This window comes from Pelobates fuscus, chromosome 3, assembly GCF_036172605.1.
Source record: "Pelobates fuscus isolate aPelFus1 chromosome 3, aPelFus1.pri, whole genome shotgun sequence".
Classification (NCBI taxonomy): Eukaryota; Metazoa; Chordata; class Amphibia; order Anura; family Pelobatidae; genus Pelobates; species Pelobates fuscus.
Genome location: NC_086319.1, coordinates 213,791,584 through 213,813,492, shown reverse-complemented (window position 1 = coordinate 213,813,492; position 21,909 = coordinate 213,791,584). Strand labels below are relative to the sequence as shown.

At 40.4% G+C, this 21,909-nt stretch overlaps 1 protein-coding gene across 2 annotated transcripts in view; it reads right to left on the bottom strand.

Moving 5' to 3' along the window:
• LOC134602753 (histidine--tRNA ligase, cytoplasmic-like) overlaps positions 1 to 21,909 on the bottom strand; it is an 80,544-nt gene that overhangs the window by 19,873 nt on the left and 38,762 nt on the right. For both annotated transcript variants that reach the window (XM_063448052.1, XM_063448051.1), the window contains exons 5-9: positions 19,359 to 19,454; positions 16,476 to 16,595; positions 14,717 to 14,824; positions 13,076 to 13,174; positions 6,459 to 6,552 (exon numbers count right to left, since the gene is read on the bottom strand). In XM_063448052.1, coding sequence (XP_063304122.1) covers positions 6,459 to 6,552; positions 13,076 to 13,174; positions 14,717 to 14,824; positions 16,476 to 16,595; positions 19,359 to 19,454 — 517 coding nt within the window. The remainder of the gene's footprint in view (positions 1 to 6,458; positions 6,553 to 13,075; positions 13,175 to 14,716; positions 14,825 to 16,475; positions 16,596 to 19,358; positions 19,455 to 21,909) is intronic.

Here is a 21,909-nt window from a genome sequence, read left to right as displayed (position 1 = left end):
ATAAATCTTTATTTGTAAAAAAAAAAAATTTTTTTTTTTTATTCTTTATTTTATTTATGCGTATAATAACATATATAGTCACATTGCCACAACAGCTTTGCGACAGAGCATTAGACTTTAAACAATATTGCATGGCTTGTCATATCTTGCACATTTTGGTTTTAGTCGCAGTATACAAAGTAGTCTCTATAGCTGGGGATTCGTGCCCGGTATCCCGCGGTAGCTTGTTGTCCCCTGTGTGTACCCGTCTAGGTGAGGCTTGTGTGGAATATGCAGTGTGCTGTGCGTGCAGGTAAGCCCGAGTCTAGCCCGTCAGGTATGCCTAGTGTGTGCCGGGTAATATTTTAGGGAGTGTTGTGTTTAAGTGACACGTTCCCTATAGTGGGTTATCATGTCGTGTTGTGCATTGCCAGGTGTTACGCCTGACTCTGTCAGGTTGGGTTGTGTGTTCCCTGCTTAAATTCTGTCAGGTGGGGCGGAGTGGTTCATGGCTCACAGGCCATCTAGCTAAATGGGTTGTTTGAAGGGTCGGTCGTCATGGAAACATCATAACAGTAAACGGAGAACATTTAAAATGAGAAATTATAAAATACTTGTGCCTTAGAACAGTGTCCTTAGGGTGGTGGCTCTCATCTGCTGATTTCAGGTTGTTGCTGCTTCATATTGTTCCCTTGATGGACCTCGTGGGACAAAGGGGGTCACCCGGTCCGGGTTCCAGTTATGCGCCGAATATCGCTTGGAATCGTAGTGGGGTGTAGAGAGTCCGTCGGCAGCCCCAGGACAGGTAACAGCGCCACTGCTTCTGTGAGGGTGCTTACTGTAAGCTTGGTTTCTCCTTTCTGGATCCATAAGGCTTGGGTCGGCAGCCACTTGTAGGGTATGTTTTCCTGCCTCAGCAGCGTGGTGAATGGCCTGAGGGACTTTCTCTAAGTGAGTGTACTCCCAGTAAGGTCGGCATAGAATGCGAGATCCATAGATTCAAAGCGGTAGGACGCGCTTCCCCTGGACGCCGCCACGACTGCCATCTTGTCCTTGTGGCGCTGGAATTGTACGATGAGATCTCTGGGTGTTGCGGTGGGTGCCTTAGCTGTTTTTCGGGCTCGGAAGAAGCCATCCAGCTGTGCTGTTTTGGCTTGTCGTGGCGGTAGCAGGGCCGTCATTAGGCAGCGCAATATGTGTGGCAGTTCATCTGCCGGGGTGTCCTCGGGGATGCCCTGGATTTTTAAGTTATTGGCCCGCCTTGCGTCTTCGCTCATATCCCTCGCTCTGGCCTTTGAGGCCCTGTACCTCCAGCTGCAGAGCTGCAATTTGGGAAGCGTGGTTAGTGGATTTTGTCTCCAGGGCTCCCATTCTCCCCGTTAAGCCATGGATGTCTGCCCGTAGGGACACCACGTCCGATTGAAGGGCGCGCTGGAGGTCAGCAAGCAGTGATTTCAAAACTGCCGTCATCACAGGTGAGGTGTCTACCCTCCGAGTACCCGGTCTCGGTGTTGGCTCCATCGGGAGGTCTGCATCCTCCTCTCCAGAGGAGAAGTCGTCGGAGAAGTCAGGGAAGGTTTCCGGGTAAGCGGCCATTTTGGGCCTGGACGCCCCTTGTGTTTGGCGTAGCAGCTCAGCTATATTTGGGCCCTGCCTTGGGTTATCTTGCTTGGGCTTCTTTGATTTTCGCCCCATTATGTTGTCACGGTTTCGGTCGGTTCGGTGGGCTGTTATAATGCCGTCTAGGTGACGCCAAAAGCGTGATTTTGGTAAGTTTGAGCTTGGTTATGCCGGAGCTCATGTGCCATGCGACTTTCCCTCTCGGTTGCTTAGCTCCGCCCCCCTATTTGTAAATTTTTTACGAGAATAGAAATTAAATGAATAACAATGTGAAACAAATGGTATCATTAACAACCGAGGTGGCATATATAGCAAGGGCAAATTTATACTCGAAAAGCAAAAAACAATTAAAACCAAAACTAGAGGAAAACAAATGGGTAGGGAGAATAATACCAACTGAACATGGGCATTAGACTTCAGGTAAGGTCAGTAAGTAAAGAGGATGCTTGATATGGTAATGGAAACTATACAAAAATTGTTATAAGTGTATGGGATTCACTTATTCATTTACACCTGAATTTTTTTTTTTTTTTGAATTCTTTATTTTTGCAGGGCATATGGTGGTAACATTCAGGCACGTGGTACCCCAAAGGCAATCCGCATGCATATTCAAAACAGAGATTGTGCAACATGGAAAGCATTAGGGTATGGTAGTACAATGCACTATTTTTATAATTATGAACAGGCTTAAATCATGCTATTTAGGATTATGACTTTAAATTTTCAACGTAATTCTGATAGCTTAGAAAACAGGCTTATAGTACAATCTTATAGAACAGGTGTATAAAGCAGGCTTGTAAAACAAGTTTATAAAACAGGCTTATAATAGGTGAACATATCCACCTGCATTGTCGCGACATCTAAGGCAGGGACAAGCAAAATTCACATTAAAACATATTGTATAAGAGATTGATCTTGAGAGTTAGTACTGTGCTCTAAGTCGCTGCGTCTGCACATTTTTGTTAAGGTTATGGTACAAGAGGGAGCTACACAGCTTTTCCCTGAAATGGTTAGGGCATGAGTGACACATGCATGTCCTATGTGTACAGGCGTGTGGTTGCAAGGTAATTGTGAGACCCTCTTATATGTGTGCTTATATAATGTAAATCTTAGATATATGGCATGCTTTACTGTAGAAAACACGGGTGGAAAATACCAAGAGGTTGCCAGGCAGACAGGTATATGAGTATAAGAGTAGGTTACCGGCCATCAGGGAAAGCATTCCACGTGTGTAACACAACATTATATGATCATTATGGCATTGTTATACAGCTGTCAAGCGCAAATTAGAGAAAACAAGCAAAGCGATCAGGCATATAGGTTATCTTAAGTGTTCTCTGGTTGTAGCAAGTCATGGGTAAGGAGGCCGTTTTGCGTTCTGAGCTTGGACCTCTGCACTCTCCTGGGGTGTGCGTTCCCATTCAGCCTATGCCCATCGTGGGAAATAACTGTAAGGTTGTGTGGGAGTCCTGATCGGGCTGCAGGGGTGGTATTGGACTGTGGGATTGTCCGCCGTCTGTACTCGACCGGCAGATCCGGAATTCCCTCCAGCCCTGGTTGGTATATGAAGCCGGCCCCCATGTCCCACTAACCTGGAGGCCCTGTTGTGTCAAATTTGTCCCCTGTTTGGGGTTGCTGTGGCGTACGACAGGTGTTCGCCTTTTGTAGGGTCTTTTCAGCCTGCTTGGTCGGTGAGTGGAGGCTATGCCTCGGAGTGCTCTTGGCCCAGGCAAGGTGGACGCTTGTGATGGCTGTTTCTCCCGAGGGATTCCGCTCTGCCCCGTCTTTTGCGGGTGTGGTAGGTGAGCTGTGGTGCGGTCTTGTATTTTGCGCCAGAAGGCTTGGAAGATGTCATCCAGCCGCTGTGAAATGTTTGGGATGGCGTTGTGTGGATTTTGCCCGGGCGGGCCATGGTCCTCTGTGGTAGTTTGGCGTTCATCCGCCATTTTGGAGCGTGGCAGCAGCTTGGGAGCGAGTGGTATGCAGCGATGGATATATGTCGAGTTAATTTGCTTGTTAACCCGTTCAAGCTAGGGTGGACCGGGATAACCCCCACCAGTCCGGAGGGGGGAACAGGGCAGTATTACAGGCTTGGGAGGGCACTAGGTCGCACAGAGCAGGGGATCGGCCGCCTCACCCGTCCGGCGATACTACTAGGCCTCACTCCCTGGACCCGTACCCGCGGGCGGCAGACCCGGGGCACCTCGGCTGGCTCCTGAGGTAGGTATGTCCTGGTTACAGGCTTTTGTGGTGGTCCTGGCTGGCTGGTGTGCGGTTTTTCAGGCTTAGGAAGATGATTGAGCTCGGAGATCACACAAGGCACGTCCAGCCGCCATGATGTCCAGGCCCCGCCCCCCTACACCTGAATTTTAGCCATCATTAGTAGCTCTGTTTTACTCAAGTGCAACTCAGATGCACTAGTCATGAGGAGGGAAGGGATGTGGAGACTCGAGAGGGAATAGAAAATACATATTTGTGCCCTCCGGACACCCAGGCACTACTTCCTCACCCTAAGCTATCGTAAGTAAATAGTGTAAGAGGGTCTGGAAGGAATGTTGTGATCACAATATATATATATATAGAATATGACCACAACTGAACTTGCAACTTTAACAATTGATGTATAGAACAGAATGAATAGCTTTTACTAGACCTATGATACTCATTATTGTATGACTCTAGAACATCTTGTTGTTCTAAACCGTTAACAAGTTATTTTTTAAAACTATGGAAAATAAACAGGACATTAGTGTGATGTCCGTTGCATATGTAAACTGCTTTAACATACCATCGACTAGTTTTTGCACAATATATTTATGTCATTTCCTTCCAGGTGGTTAGTCTAAAGAAATTACTTCTATTTACTTTATCTCATCTCTGCATTAGATATTCAATTCACTTTTCTCAAATGCCACTGAGGCAGTGTTATGCCAACTATGGCAACATAGTGTTTTTTTAAATCCCTTTTTTTGTGTACAAATTTGTACACATAAAGTTTAAAAAAAAAAGTATCACTATTAAAATAAATTTTGTCCTGGCCCCCAATCTCTTTTGCCCTCCAATGTAGCGTGTTTGCTCAGGGATCAGTTTTCCATGAACTGTGTCAAGTCTTGATTCACAGAGCTGCCATCTATGAATTGTTCCATGACACTCACCAGAACTCTCCTCTTCTGCCCTCTTTCCGTCAACTCTCCTCCTCTGCCCTCTTCCCGTCATTTCCCGTCTGCCCTCTTCCCGTCATTACTTGTGAGGTGTCCTAAAACACTTCTTCAACCATAGGACCTAATGAGAACAGCAATGTGCTTATGCATTGCCATCGTCATTCCGTGGGGGTCGATGGTGTGAAGAGGCCAAGTTGTTGGATGTATGTAATGCTCTTGATATTCAAAGGTAGAGTTAACAAATGAAATATAACTTGACTGAAGCTCCATCTTTTGTGAACATTCCAATTATATATATGGAAATGTAGTTCCCACTTTTTCTTATATAAACCTTTGAAATAATGCACGGTTTAAAAAAACTAAATAAAAAAACAGGGCAGCAAAGATGGAGATATTGGAAACCCCAATGGAAAAAGCTGCTTTATATATTGCATAGTTTAGATAAAGCCTTTGAAAGTCTAAATGTTCTTTATATAATTTAAAGGGATTTTGGTTCCATTTAATGTAAATAATGCTCCCCACCCCACATAAAAAAAAAAAAAAAAAATTAAAAATCCTAAATACCAGCAGATACCCTCTTCCAGACACGGAAGAGACTCCCCAAAATCAGCAGCTTTCTGATTTTAACCCACACATTCCTGCCCAGCAGTGGATTATGGAGTCATAAATGCAGCTTGTAGAAGAAGTTGCATAAATCACACAGCAGGGGTGATACTGCCAAAGGCTGGTGTTGGTACAAGTTTATTCATTGTTATATCTTTGAACAAGGTGTCTTTGAACCTTTGTCTGTACAGACACCACAGCTGGAGAGAGGAGGTAGTGATATAGATGGTGTGTGAATGCCATACTAATCTTTCTAAACTGATTAGCTTGACTGATTTTCCTGCAGACCTATGTGTTCGAGACCTTCTTGTACCACGGCCACAACCTGTGCAATGACCCTAGGTTGGATTGTGAAAAGGGACAGAAAGAAGTTGTAAAGTTGCCCAACAGGTTATACTTCATGTGAAATGTCATGAGTAACACTTTAAGCTTAAATAACCACCCTATACAACTCCTTCTATTTATTCCTTTTCTGTTTTATTTCCAATGCTTTTCCTTGTTCCTCCACAAATAAACTTATTTGACTGTCTCAAGCCCCAGCCTGAACACATGTGGTGAACTAGACACTGCTTTACAAGTGAAAATCAAAGTCAATCATATCCCATAGATAGGTTCGTTCCTTAAGCTCTGCACCAGATAAATATCCTCAGGTGTGAACTAAGAATATGAAATCCTTTGTTTGTTTAGAATGGAATTATAAGACAGTGCTCCTCTGAATAATCATTCCCTCCTTTGTTTGTTTTTGGACATTTTCTCAACCATCTGTAGCTATATCGGAATTAGCACTTTGTATTTTGTAAGCAAACTGAAATACACTTACTGGGGCAGTGATTAGTGATTGCATCTATAATTTAATTTATGTTTCTGCTTCAGTGTACTGGGATGCTGTATTTTTCTGATGCATTTCCACAGGCACAACTCCATTTTAATTAGCTTTCACAAGATAAAATCTTTTTTGCCAGATCAAGAACCAATTATTCTGGGTTGCAAATGTACGCGAGAAGAACGGCTTAAAATTACGCCCTTTAGTCTGATTGTATTCATTGTGTTCGGTTTATCATCAGCACCTTTAAGGATATTTCCCATGCTTCATACCATTAAGCCTGATGTATGCTCCGATTTGGTCAACGGTCTCAGGAAAAAGATTCTTCTCTTCAATCAATTCTCTCCTGACATTATCCCATGGAATCTGGAATACATACATTAATTGCGTTTTTAAATCACCAGAGTAGGAGCTTGTTGACTAAAATGTTCAATTCTGCATTAACAAGGTGTTATGACTGACAGGGTAATTTCTAAAGTGAGAAATGTTGGGTATTTAATGTGAATTTAAAATGTAAGGCCAACATTGTCAAACCGGAAAAGTTCTCCCAGCCAGAGATGCTTTCAGTTTGGCTACTTTAAATTTGAGATTCCTTTGAATTCTTGACAAAGCTCCCTCTAATATTTAACCCTGTGAGAAACCGGAATCAAAAATTAAGCTTTTGAAAGAGTCGAGAGTGGCTGAAATCTCTTCCTACATACAATGTGCTTCCTGAGATAATTATCTCTCACTGACAAATATGTTAAGTTATATAGAGTCAGCTGTTTAGAAGAGACCTCATCCAAAAAAACACATTGTATGTCTTGTCTTCAATTGTATTAAATTTATATATGTGTGTATGTGTATCTATATTTATAGTTTGTATATTGTATTTTTGTAATATTGTATCCTATTGTAACAATGCAATGTTTTATGGACCCAGGACATACCGGTACTTGAAAACAAGAGAAAGCTCAATGTATCTTTCCTGGTAAAATATTGTATAAATAAATAAATACATTTCTACACAAACTGATAAATGTAGGTAACCTATATTAATATGGAAACCACAAGTATATATAATAACAATGAACATACATGGTGGATCCGTGTCAAATACACAGCAGGATTCTGTGTAACATACATACATACTTTAGACTGGTGTCTAGTAACTCCAGGATCTGTTCATGCACTATTCAGCACTGCTAGGATAACTAGTAGTTTAGTCAGATTATCCTGTATGACTAACTTGTATGGAGCATTTCTAGTAACTGGGAAGCAATGGCTGCTAATTTTCACTGTTTAGTAGATATGCCACAACCTCCCTTATGGTAATGTGGGGAACCCCCACAGGCTTTTTATTTACAAATTTTTACATGTGACAGTTGGCTAATAAGGACTGATCAGTCTCAGATTGCAGAGGGTTATTTAACTAGTAGTTTCCAGCAGGCAAATAGTACTTTAAATTATAATTTGCTTGCATGAAAACAAGTGAATGTTAAACAAATGCGCCTTCCTCGGTTATTCTATATTTATTTTAAAACATTTTTTTTATTATTCTTTATTTTAATTGTGCATAGGTTAAACAGGCAAGTTTGCACTGCCACAACAGCTGGTGCAAACAGCTGATCAAACATTGTATTACAGTTGTGTGGCATTGATAACATTACACGCTTTTTTTTTTTTTTTTTTAATGCATTAGCAATAGAGAGTATTTTAAGATCATACATTGTCATAGCATAGTGAAGATGTGCTAAATTTTTTTAGGGTAATTTAAACTAGAGTGTCAGGCTATCCAGACATGTCTGTTAGGTAAGAGGTAAACGTATCGTGAACGTGCAGGATTAGGTTGGCATGTGGAGGAAAGTCAAGCATAATATCTGTGGACAATGCTAATCTAAGCTGTTGAAGTTGGTTATGGACATGAGTTGGTCAGACCTTAATAGAAGTGAGCCACTGGGCAACAGAACCTATTCTCAATGCTGCTTTACACTGCAAAAATCTTGTAACAAAAAAGGAGATAACACATAACACAAAAATAAACACAAAGATAGAGGGCACAGCTGGATTGAAGTTTATGTGCGCTAAATGAAATTGGTGAGGTAGGGGTAGCAGCGGTTGCTAGTGGGTGAGTCCCATAGTGATTATGCTGTCCCGCGTGAGGAACCGATCTTCATCCTATTCCTAGGCTAAGAAAATGCCGGTTCATATGTATGAGGGGTCTGCAAGGCAACAATGCCAGGGCTGCAGTGTTGGGCAGCCCTTCAGTCCCAGGCTGGGTTGTGCCACGGACTTAGGTGATCCTAGTTATGAAGCCGGGGGTCTTCCGTCCACGTCCAAGAATGTATACTACAATTTCTTTCTCGTTTAACAATGATTAATAATCTAGTTTTTGGTTTAGAAAAAAATATATTTTGTGGATCAATACATAGAAATTATAAACAGCAATTTACAGTATTTTTCCATTTTGTTTGGATTAAATATTTACCTTCAAAACTAGAATTAATCAATCTCAAAGAAATGAACAATAATGAGTTTAAGAAGTGAAAAACAACAGTGTGCAGTCGCTTCAGTTGGCTTTCTCCTTCCCGTTTCTAAATGAAACTTGTGCAATGAGGTGAGATAAATTTCATCAAGTCCTACTCATTTGTTAGCACAGAATTTCATAAAACACAGGGATTCATCAAAAAGTTGATTTTATCTTCCTAGCGATAGTATCACCATTTTGTTATTCTTTTGGACGGTTTCATATAGAATAGAGTTATGCTAGACAATGATGAATCAACTCCGAGAAATAACTCAACATGAAGCAATATCTCAAAGGAGATGGTATCGGCCAGCTTGATAAATATACGGCTCAGAATTAAAAGATGAAGCAGCCTTTACACAGCAAATCAATGTGTACTTTATCACAATGCAGCCCCTATAATATCATGCATCTTATGCATCATTACAGGAGAGCTCAACCATTTTCAAATCTAGGTGATCAATCTTTAGACACTTCAGCCAGATAAGATGAAGATTAATAACTGCTCCACCAAACTCAATCTATACCTGGCAGCCCTGACAAAAAATTGTGGCATGCCCACTTTGTACAGAATAATAGTTATGCCATTTTATGATGAATCTCCAATCACAGACTGGCAACCAATAAGATCTGCACTATCGCTATGTTAATAAATCACTTTGTTTTGACACAGAGGATTTTTTGCTCATATGTTTTTTTTTAAATATATTTTCTCTGCCATTTTATTGTCAAATGAAGCTTAAACTATTTGCTTAAATACAATTTCCTTTATTTTTATTTGTTTACTGTGAGGATGAAAAAAAAATTGTATTACTAGAAAACTGCATTTCCATAAAATAAAAAACAAATTAATGAAAATATGATATTTAATGAATGTCCACACCTGCAATTTTTATTTTTATGATCAAAATACAAAATTACTATAATGCGCTTGCTTTGTCAGATGTATTAATTATATATATACAATTAATTTAACTGAATGTTTAGCAGATCCTGTGACAACTTTATTCTTTTTATCTGAGGTCTTTCAACTGACATTTTTCCCATAAATCAGTTAAAGGAACATTATAGCATAGGAATACAAACATGTGTTCCTAACCCTATAATGTCCTACTAACTATTTAGGTTCCTGGCATCCACCCTGCAATAAAAAAAGCTATTTACTCACCTTGTGGCCCTCGCTGCGCCTGTCTCTGCTCTTTCAGTCCTGCCTCCTTGGCTGATATCAAAATCCCATAGAGAGGTTAGTTCCCTTGCGCAGCAAATTGCTGTACATAAAATCTGACAGTACTCAAACTCTAGAGGGCACCGACTAGCAAGACATATGGGAAGCCAACACGGCCATCTCGATCTGCACGACAGTCCAGGAACAAACATATAAGACTATGTTCCATTGATACACGACATCGATACTGCTCTACCGCATTGGCAAAATACTGAATGACGTCTGTTGGAGGAATGCGGTAACTAAGGGACATACATCCACATGTGGTGGGACTGCCAGGTTGTAAAGATCTTCTGGCAAAATGTGGGAGACCACATAGCGCAGATTTTTCAGCCTCACACAGTAATGAACCATTGGGTCTTCTTACTCTCCAGACCAAAAGACGATTGGACAGGACCGGAATAAACACTGCTACATAAACTGACTCTGGCTGCCAGCTCAAACAAGATGTTCCCCTACGTCCCTAGTTATACAAAAAATAAAATATACCTGTGTTATAGACAAATTGACTGCTATTGCCCGAGGATCTTTAAAAAAGTTTGAAAAACTCTGGGAGCCGTGGTTGCAAAGTGACACACTGAGTGGATGATTGGGTGGGCATGCGGAGCTATATCTCCGCCCTGAAGGATCCCCATCACTGCAAAACCAGCTGCTCCCCCCTTCCTTGTTAGTATAGACCACGGGGACAGTGAGAGGATAAAGGGTTGCTTGGCTCCCCCTTCCTCCCCTCCGACGCCACGCTTGGGCGGGGGCAATCGCCTCTCTTCCTCCAGCTCTCTTCTCTACATGTTCCGTACTACTTTTTTCTTTTCATGTAAACACTGATATCTACTGTCTCTACTGATTCAGACAAATCACAGGTTTTTATTAAAGCATGGTATGACATGGCATGCCCCCAGTAGGTAACGCACAAGATAGCTCCTTTTTTCATACATCAGCCACAATTACAAAGGCGGTTGTCCCTTGTCTTTGTCTCTGCCTTAGATGTATGATTCTGTGTTCACTTTAAACAAAAATACTAAATTTATTGACGGACGACCCAACCGGCAAATTGGTTACATTTTGATGGCAAATTAGTTACATTCTAGTGGTATGAACTACCTACAACATGAAAGATGGTTTCCGACTGATTGTATACAACAATGTTATGCAATGCCTTACTCGTTATGGTTGTTGCGACACCTGATCTTGCCTCTGTATACTTGACAAATGCTTTGTGCACTGCTGCGCAATGAACAATGTGCCATTGTCGTGTGTTGTCTTGCCATTACAAAATAAAGAATATATATATATATATTTAAAAAAAAATTAAGTTGACAGTACTCAAAACAGAAAACTAAATAGCAAAGTACATGTGCTGCTATCCCACCTCGCTGTGGCTCCTAAAGTGATAAAGGCAGACAAAACTTTGAAAAAAGGAGGGAAGCGCAACCAACGGTATATGCAACAAGTGCTACAGCTTTTTATTGAAGAACAAGCATCGATACAGACCTTTTTCAAAGCATCTTGTCTTTAGAAATCAATGTTACACTCACCATGTTATATGCATAGGGGGACACTGGGGAGCTAGTGTGCATGAGTGACAACCACTTAAGGTGGTCATAGGGGGCATGTAAATACTGCCTTTTATTTACACTGCTACAGAAAGGCAGGGACAGTCTCTTTGTCCCAGAAACACTACACTAAACTACACTAAGCTGTAGTGCTGCTGCTGCTTTTTAGAGTGTTCCTTTAAATATTGTGTATATGTAAAAAACAAATGTATACATATATATATATATATATATATATATATATATATATTTACCCTACATTTCAGAATGAACCTGCACAGACACTCAATCATCAAACACAAGGAATACAAATATGATACCTTTGTTGGACACCATTTCACTCAGACAACATTGAGATAAAAAGGATAACACATTTCCAAATCACAAATGAGGGACTAAAAAGTAGATTCCAGTTTTGTTACACAATACCAAAATATTATATATGTTAGGTTTTTTTTTAACTCGCTACTCTTATGATACTTACACGTATGCACACACATATTATGCAGCTGTATATGTTAATGCTAATTCTGCTGTTTAATGTATGTATTGTCTTTCCTCTGTTTATTTTCTTGTTCTGTCTACTCTTAACCACTCTGCACCTTTCATTCTCAGGCCCATCTCATCTGCTATTTATGAAGTCCCTGTCTGAAACAATATCACGTTAATAGTTGACAACTGTGTGTTTTTTTTACCAATACAGACCCATGTTTGTTGCTGTCCCAGGAAAAGCCTGGGAACTATCCCGTGTTATCAGGCAGCCAAACAACTTGTATGCTGGGAGATATCAAAGAGGGGGGGAAGAGTAATTGGTCTTCCCAGTCCCTGCAGCCAGGGACATCTTCTAGTCATCTTCTGTCATGATTGTGTGTATCTGTGTGCGTGTACATGTCTGTATCTTTATATTAGCATCTGTGTGTTCATATGTAATCATATGCCAGGGTGACACAAAAAATAAGCCACTACAATCACACATTGCATATGTAAAAAAATGACATTCAAACATACACTCCACACAAACACACTCCTGGACTCACATATACATACTCCTAATAGGGACTCACTTTCTTCATTAGTTCTGTTAGGCCTAAATGTTGCTAGGCGGGCAGTTTACATCCTTTTATCTTTCTTTGTGTCTATAATTCATGGAAAGATTGCATGAAGTAGCTGCCAGCAAAAAACAAAAAGGTTATGGTGGGGGAAAGAATTGTGATTGAAAACCCCTTCCATCTGAAGTCTGTGGATAGTTTATACAATGTTAAACATAAATCTGCACGACAGTCAAGCCATAAGACTTGCTTTTCCCACAGAAATCACAAATTTGCAGTGATGTTACTACCGCAAAGGATTCTGGGTGGGCACACGCAAATATGTTTTCAATCACAATTTTTTCCCCACCATAACCTTTTTGGTTTTTGCTTCCCAAGCACTACCAATCCTCACTAACCATCCAGTAACCAACCTCATGCTGATGATTTGCATTAACAATGAAACAATTTGTTCCCCACCATAACCTTTTTGATTTTTGCTATTTATATATATATATATATATATATATATATATATAAACACACCCAATGTCACCTTCCTACTATATTAATTTACCTTGTCAATTTTGTCAATGGAAGTACAAACTGTTCGAAACCTGGAGTCTGGCACACCACACACTGTAAGAATGCCAGTCAGAAGCCTTCGGTCATTCATCTGATGAGGAGATATAAAGAATACATTAGCCTGTCATAAGATTTTCAATTTGATTTAATAATGTTCAAGTACAAAAGCATACTCACTATTTTTTAGAGGGCAATGTTATGTTATTAAGGAAAATTACAGAGCTGGAAAAAGTAATGCTAACAAAAGCATGCTAACATTTAATTTCCTGAAGACAAAAACTTAACTTTTGTAATAAAATGAAAAGTAACATGGCATCCCTAAATTTGTCCTTTAAGGACCAAACTTCTGGAATAAAAGGGAATCATGACATGTCACACATGTCATGTGTCCTTAAGGGGTTAAAATAAAGCTAAATTCTACTTTTACAGTTACTTTACTTTCAATTTGATTCATTACCTACAAAATATGTGGGTGACAAATTCTGCCTAAGGGTGCTTAATGTACACATTATGCCAGTATTTGGTACTCACTTGGGCCCTACATATAAGTTATATTCTTGCAGAAGAGCTTGGCACGAATGCAGATATAACCTGCAGCACTCCAGATGTTGTGGATTATGTCTTCCATCAGCATCAGGGAAGAAGACTACCTCTGCATTAGTGACTCGGCGCCTCTCCATGTTTGTTTTTATACATTTTGATACATTACCATCTTTATTTTTGTTTATTCTGCTATAATATCTATGCTCTCCCAATGTTGGCTCATAGATGAACAGGAGAGAGCTAATAACACTGATTGACAAGGAGCCAGGAAGGAGGAGCCCAGTTTCAGGAGAGAACTAAATACAACAATTTCTACATGTAAAGGGTTATTCACTAAGGTGAGAAGTGCCCATAATTCAAAGTGATTTTCAAATGTTGGGATAAAGAAGAAAAACTAAACACAAAATTTACTTTTTTTTTTTTTCCTTTCTAAAATGGCTATTATGGCCTAAACTTTGGATTCCCAGCAATTCTTATTTTAATGAATAACGATGTTAATGTTATTTATCAGAACCATCAAAAGCGCATAGGGGATAAGTAAATATAATATTACATATTCTGGAAGGTGTCAGATCCTCCTTAATACTAGCAAACTCTTTAAAGTAAGTGAAACCTGTAAACTAACAATTATACTAGATGACCATGCAAACTAAGTGAATTGCAAGAAATTACCTGCACATGCCTTTTCAGAACTCATGTTGCAGTGCAGTTTTACTAACTGAAGATACAAATAAAATAGATTTATATATTTAAAAATTAATAGCACTTTTATGTGCTGGATTCAAGAATGCATTGATCTCTAAAGTGTCAGTTTCTTTTAATCTAGTTAAGTTTGATTTTTCCTGCCGTGACAATGCATAGTATTATTCCCAATTAAAAAGGACAAACATAGAACACATTTTAATAGTTAAGAAGTAGGAAATCACAAAAAATACAAGATTCTGTGTTTAAATCTCACAGGACAAAAGAAAGCAAACAGTTCGGAACAGTTTGAGAATCAAATCCTTACACAAGCCATGGACAAAACCATATGCATACATATACAATGACATTAAAAGTTGAGTTTTTTTTGGTTTTGATCTATGTCTACCTTAATGAGAAATTCTCCCAGTTCCAGCTCTTTGAGTATCTCATGAATAATCTTCAGACACTCCGCGTCAGGGATCATACGGTCATAGTGCCCAGCGATGTCAAAATCCTGTTATAAATATGCATAGAATGATCAACAGAGACCTTCCTGCAAAAAGGTAAAGTCCAGCAGCTGGGTGTATTGAGAAGATTAATTTGATGGCCGGCTGAGCATTATGGCAGATGCGACCCAAAAATAGGTTTATAATGACAACACACAATTCAAATATTTAAAAGTGTAAAAAAAATATAACACGTCTGACACAGGGCTTGCTGCTTGACCCTTGTTGGACCACAACTCCAATAATGCTATTCCAGCAATCAAATCAGGGCATGAGAAACATTACTCTAATGTAGTAAATTGAAAAGTGAATTGCGAAATATTGGAAGATTTGTGCAGATTTTGAAAAACTGTCAACTCAGCTATAGCCACAGTTTTGATGCTTTAGCCTAAATATTGCAATTCAGTTTTCAACACAATTCAGTGTTTAGTAAATAATCCCCACATATCCTCAACAACATGGACCCAAAACAGAGGGATCTCTATTGCTGAAGCACAACCGCAGAAAGCACCTAGCAATGAAACAACTAACAATAAGCATAATAGGACTGAGAAAAAAAAGCATTACTACGTATATCTTATTACTAAATAACAATGCAAATATTAGGCAATTAAATGCTTTCTTACTACATACGGATAAAGAAAGGCTAAGCAAAAGAATAATAATAATATCATAAACAGATAACACCTAGGCAGTGAAATGCTTTGTTCTTTAAGTTAAAGCAAATGATTCATTTTCAAAGAGATCAGTACTGTACGCATATTCACCCAGACATTGTACCCCCTGTATTCACAAGCCCCCTTTAGTCTTCTTGTGACTTCTCTTCCCCCTATGCCCCAGATGGTATACACTATCTGCTCCCAAAATCATACAATACCTACCCCAGTATCTTAGCTCCAGACATTATGTACCTCCAGTGTCCCAGCATCATACACTGTTTACCCTCAGCATAACAGTGCCATACACACTACCTTCCCCCCTAGTCCCAGTGCCATACGCTATCTACTTCCCCTCCCCCGAGTTCCATACACTATCTACCTACACTATCTACCCCCCCCCCCTATCTAAGTAATGCTTGTTGTCTAGGGCAAGTGACACCAGTGAGTCTGTATAATGCACATTCACAGCTAGCACAAGTCCTAGGATTTCACAATATCACTGATGACTTTGCTAGATTTTTCAGTTACCAATGTGTGACCAAGTTGGTTGGATTAGGTCCCCCCTAAAGTAAGCATGAATTTTGCTGGAGTTAGCTTTGTCTCCTGGGAGAGAAAAGCAGTTCACAAAAATTAGATTATTCTTTGTATGATTTTGGGAAGTATTGCCATCTCTGGACTTAACATCCTACGGAGGGAAAATTAAGATTGCCAAATCCACCATTCATGTTGGATGTGGATTGGCTGCACATGGAAAGAGCACCCCTGCAATCCTTAGAATGTAGATGATTTATCACTGATTGATGACAATTTCTTGTTGCAGAATTTTAATTCTACATAGTAAAGAACAGCACTTTTCATGTGCTAGCCATAAATACACATTAGTGATACATGTACCAGAAAACATGATAGTGTATCTGTGCTCATCATCAGCACATAGTTGACAGTGTGTTTCACCTAAAATTGTAATTATTATAGAAAGGCAAGACATAAAAATACTCACACACTGATAGAACTCTCTGTAGCGTCCTTTAGCAGGATTGTCCCGTCTGTACACCTTAGCAATTTGGTATCGCTTGATTTTGCTGATTTTATTCATGGCCAGAAAGCGAGCAAAAGGAACCTTCAAGGGGTTAAGGGTATGTACAACTTACAAACATTGCATTTCATTGCATTTCAAACTAATTCATGATAGTAAATATATAAATACTGGGGAAGATTTTCTTTCTACCTTTACTCATTCAATATCATGTTTCTCCCATAGCAACTAAAGAGAGACCAGAAACTGGAGGATCGATTTCAGCTACTTCCTGATTAAAGAAGACATCCCTGCATGTTGTGGACTTGCTGGGAGAATAACTTCTACACGGTTTTATTTTTACTGCTTTAAGAAATCCAAGTTGGATAATCTAACTAAAGGGACACTATAGTCATACAGCTTAATGTAGTTGTTCTGGTGTCTATACCATGTCCCTGTAGGCATTTTGCTGTAAACACGCCTGTTCAGAGAAAGGCAATGTTTACATTAAAGGGACACTATAGTCACCTGAACAACTTTAGCTTAATGAAGCAGTTTTGGTGTATAGAACATGCCCCTGCAGACTCACTGCTCAATCCTCTGCCATTTAGGAGTTAAATCCCTTTGTTTATGAACCCTAGTCACACCTCCCTGCAGGTGACTTGCACAGCCTTCCATAAACACTTCCTGTAAAGAGAGCCCTATTTAGGCTTTCTTTATTGCAAGTTCTGTTTAATTAAGATGTTCTTATTCCCTGCTAAGTTAATAGCTTGCTAGACCCTGCAAGAGCCTCCTGTATGTGATTAAAGTTCAATTTAGAGATTGAGATACAATTATTTAAGGTAAATTACATCTGTTTGAAAGTGAAACTAGTTTTTTTTCATGCAGGCTCTGTCAATCATAGCCAGGGGAGGTGTGGCTAGGGCTGCATAAACAGAAACAAAGTGATTTAACTCCTAAATGACAGTGGATTGAGCAGTGAAATTGCAGGGGAATGATCTATACACTAAAACTGCTTTATTTAGCTAAAGTAATTTAGGTGACTATAGTGTTCCTTTAAAGCCCAGGGACACCTCTAGTGGTCACTCCTCAGATGGTCACTAGAGGTGCTTCTTGGATCAGTGCTGTACAGTGTGGTTCAGCGGCTGCTGAACTTTCCCCATAGAGATGCATTGATTCAATGCATATCTATGAGGGATGCCGATTGGCCAGGCTGGCGTTTAGTCCTGCTTCTGCCCCACCTCTTTGACAATCTCAGCCAATCCAAAGTTTTTCCTATGGGAAAGCATTGGATTGGCTGGAATCATCAATTCTGATGATGTCAAATAAGGAGGCGGATTGGGGGCGGGGTCAGTACAGGCAGAATGGAAATAAGGTACGTTTTCTTTCCTTTTAAGGAGGATAAATGGGGAAGCAAGCCACCTAAATGGTAGTTGTTACACTAGAGTCAGGTTTGTGTTCCTGACCCTATAGTGTTCCTTTAAGATAACATTCAAAATATTTCCAAATAAAACAAATTAACATCCAATGAAACATTCAGTATCACCTAAAGCACAGCCACCATTGACCTACAGTATATCCATGTACAACTCCAAGGGCATTGACATAGAAAACAAACAGCACCCAGATGGTGCTTACCCATGTCATGCAAAACATTCACTCTTCCCAAATGTCACACAGAACCAAATGCCACCCCAGTTTAGCAAACGTTGCCAATTGTAAACTTTGTGTTTACCAGATACAGACTGCCCATAGAGTGTAAACCTGTGCATGACCTGCCTTTCCTTTGCAGTACTAGCACATGGGTTAGTAGAACAAACTAACTAGAACAGAACAATTAATAGGGACTACTTTGATTATACATTGCATGCAATTTCCATAAATGTCTCAATTTAATATTTTGTGGATAAGCTTTTCAAATGATTACAAATATATAAATGAAAAATATGTCAATATAACAAAATTAATGTATATATTTTCAAAATATTTGTTCATCTGAAAAGCTTATTCAAAAATATTTGAAAAAAAATACACTCCAAGCATATCAAGTTATTATGTAGCAGCAATATGGAAAAACAAACAAACAATACTATCACCACAACATCGTGAAGATAGTGGATTACAAATATACAATATACGTATCTAAAAAGTCAAGCTACAGCCTCCCAAAGATCACTTCCCAGGTAATGATATTGTTTAAATCAGAATACAAACAAGAAAAATATGGAATACAGCTATAAAATCTATAAAAAAAAAAAAAAAAATATAGCATGATACAGTTTAAAAACAGAAATGTGCCCTGTTAATAAATGCGCTCACAAAATGAAGATGTTAAATGTGCTCAAAAGGTGCCTCCCCCGATGTTGTTGGGGAGCTATGAATCCCTCTTCTCTGTCTGCAAATATTGCTGGAAATCAGGACTCCAGATGATACATTGAAAAAAGTAGCAACTTTATAATGAATAAAAATGAAAAGGTGAATTCACACCTATATAGCGCTATTAAAACAGCAACAATAGTGGTCTTATGCGTTTTGTCCCAAACTTGGGACTTCCTCAGAGACCATAAAATCAAAACAAATGACAAGTAATTGTACAAAGCAGCCTAACAATCCCCACCCGAGAGTCCCTTTAAATAGGGCTAATCCCTGAGTCCATTGGAGGTCAGCACAGGTATGAAACTGCCAAAGTAAGCAGGCAGTTTCTAGGAACAAGACATCTATTCAGCTCTTCACAACAGTTATTTTACTAATTTTGCTCGTTAAACAATCTAATGACAGAAAATTTGAGAAACAGCTTTGCCACAGGGATCACCACCTAATCACATTCAAACAAATACTGAACAGTAATATAGAAGAGTAAAAGGATACGGTTAGATCATAGCGCAATGATAGATGCTCTCCACCCTGGTCTTCCAAGTCATAAATAAGTTTAGAATCCTCCCCATATTTACCAGTCAGCAATTCCTGCAAAACATTAAAAGGTACTGTGATGTAATTCCAGTAAAATACAAGTTTAGCAGGCTAAGATTGCCACAAGGCATATGTATGTATATGTGTTTGTAGTATCAGTTGGTTAATTACACGTAGCTAAGATACTGTCATCACTGTACTGACCAGGTGCAGGAATGTAAGAACTGGAATTACGCGTCCCTCTCCTTTGTATCAGATGAGCCACGTGGTTAGACCGGATGGATGAGTTTAGACTCTATTCATTAAATAGGTTAAGGGTATGTGTGGGTGTAGTTAATTGTGGGAGGAGCTACAGTGCTATATAAGGAATGTACTCTATGTATTCAGGACTCAGACTTTGCTGTATTTTGGTGACGCTAGTCCCTCTGAGTCCCGATCGGTGATCCAATAAAGAATCTCTTCCTTCCTGAAGAAACCTGTGTCCATCTCTCTGTGCTTGGCTTCCGTCAGTTTCTCCGGTATCATTTGGTGCATTGGCCGGGAAGCTCATCGTTCAACGGTAGCTGAGAGGCAGAGGCGTGAGACGGTCTATCTTTGCCCACGTTCTCTACGGCTGCACCCCTGAACTTCTGCGTGGACCTCCCTTCGTCTCGGCGCCACTGGTCTGTTGTCCAGGAGATCATCGGCCTCTACGTGAGAAGTGCTGGGGTGTCCCCGTCGATGAGTGTGAACTCAGGTTCAGGAACGAGGAGGTAAGATAACTGCTGTTTTAGACGGCAGGACCCGCTAGGGGTATACCGATTGTGCGGTAGGCCCAAAGGGGTTTTTGAATCTGTATCTGCCCCCTCTGTCGGAGGGAAGGAGCGAAGGCGCACCGCTCGATCGAACGCTCTTTAGTCAGACCGTTTGATTTGGTTAGTCAGGCGGGGTCCTGGTGTAAGATAGCCCTAGCCGGACACCGGTGTCTTGTCTAGACTAGCGTTCTAGGGTGTATATTACGTTCGCTAGGTCGGAGGGACCGGGAGACTAAGCGGCGCCTGTGTAAATTCGGTTCGCTAGTTCTCATCCTATCTGGGCTAAGTGGGAAGGCGTGTAAATTTGGAACCCACTAGACTTTTGATAGTACGACTAAGAGGCGCCTGTGTAAATTCGGTTCTCTAGCTCGTTGTATAGTGCGACTAAGAGGCGTCTGTGTAAATTCGGTTCTCTAGCTCGCTATATATGTGGTGATTGGGCAGTGTGGCTAACCAAAACGGGTGTATATAGTTTTAGGTAGTCCATTCAAGGTACTGGCCAATAGTTTAGTTGGGAATTGTAAATGTGTTAACGATTGTTTTAGTAAAGTGTATATCTTGTTAGATAGCGCGAGCTCAGCCGTCTAGCGAGAGTGTTAATAGTGTGTTGCTGTATTATAGTGCACGGTACCATAACCCTGTATATTTACTGACATTGTATAATAAGTACTAATCATTGTCGTCCATTGCATGTTTTAACACCATAACCACTAATAATTGTATTGTGACCTTAACTTGTGCTTTGACCTATGCTAACCGTACTGTAACCGCTATTTGTAAAAGACGATGTTACTGGGTGTGTTATAGACGGGTAATTCGTATATAGAGAATTATAGCGTGGGTGACTGTGTAGTTACGCCAAAGGGCATAATATTGATTATATAGTGACTGGTGTAGCAGCTGTGTGTGTACGGGAATTCCCTGAGTGTTTATTGTTATGGTGTACGTTTCACTTGATAACCGTACCACGTGGTGCTGTTGCCAGAGGAAACGGGTGTGACTGTTGAATAGTACGCGTGTATAGTAATCGTTGTCGACAACGTTCCACTGTTAAATATGGGTGCGTCGCAGTCAACGATTCCGGATCCCTTAGGATGTATGGTTAAGAATTTTAAAAAGGGATTCAAAGTTTGTGATTTTGGGGTAAAGATGTCTCCTGTACGTTTGGTCACTTTGTGCACTAGGGAGTGGCCTACTTTGGTTGCGGCATGGCCGCCACGTGGCAGTTTGGATCCAACTCTGGTACAGCGCTTACACGTGGCTGTATCAGGTAGGCCTGAACTTTACGGCCAGTTTCCTTATATTGATTGTTGGAGACAGGCCGTAAATGACTCGCCAAAATGGCTCCGGACATGCCACGAGGAGCAGTGTCGCCTCATGGTAGCTAGGACTTGTTCGTCCACTAGGACTGGTGTTAGGCCCATTTTGGACACGCCCCCTGAGTCCGAGATCCCTTTGCCGCCCCCTTACTTTCCGTTAAGAAGAAGTGACGCAAACGCAGGAAGTCCTGTAACCCTTCCCTCACTACCCCCATCCACTTCCGCTTCCTCCTCCAGTACAGGATCCACCCCCCCTCGTACTAAATCTCCCCTTCCGGAACCAGAACCCACCCCCATTAGAAACGAATATCCTGATTTGGCGCCACTTCAGACTTCCGGTCAAGCTTCATCTAGCTCGGCCCGAAGTGTTCTATTCACTACCTTTTCCCAAAACCA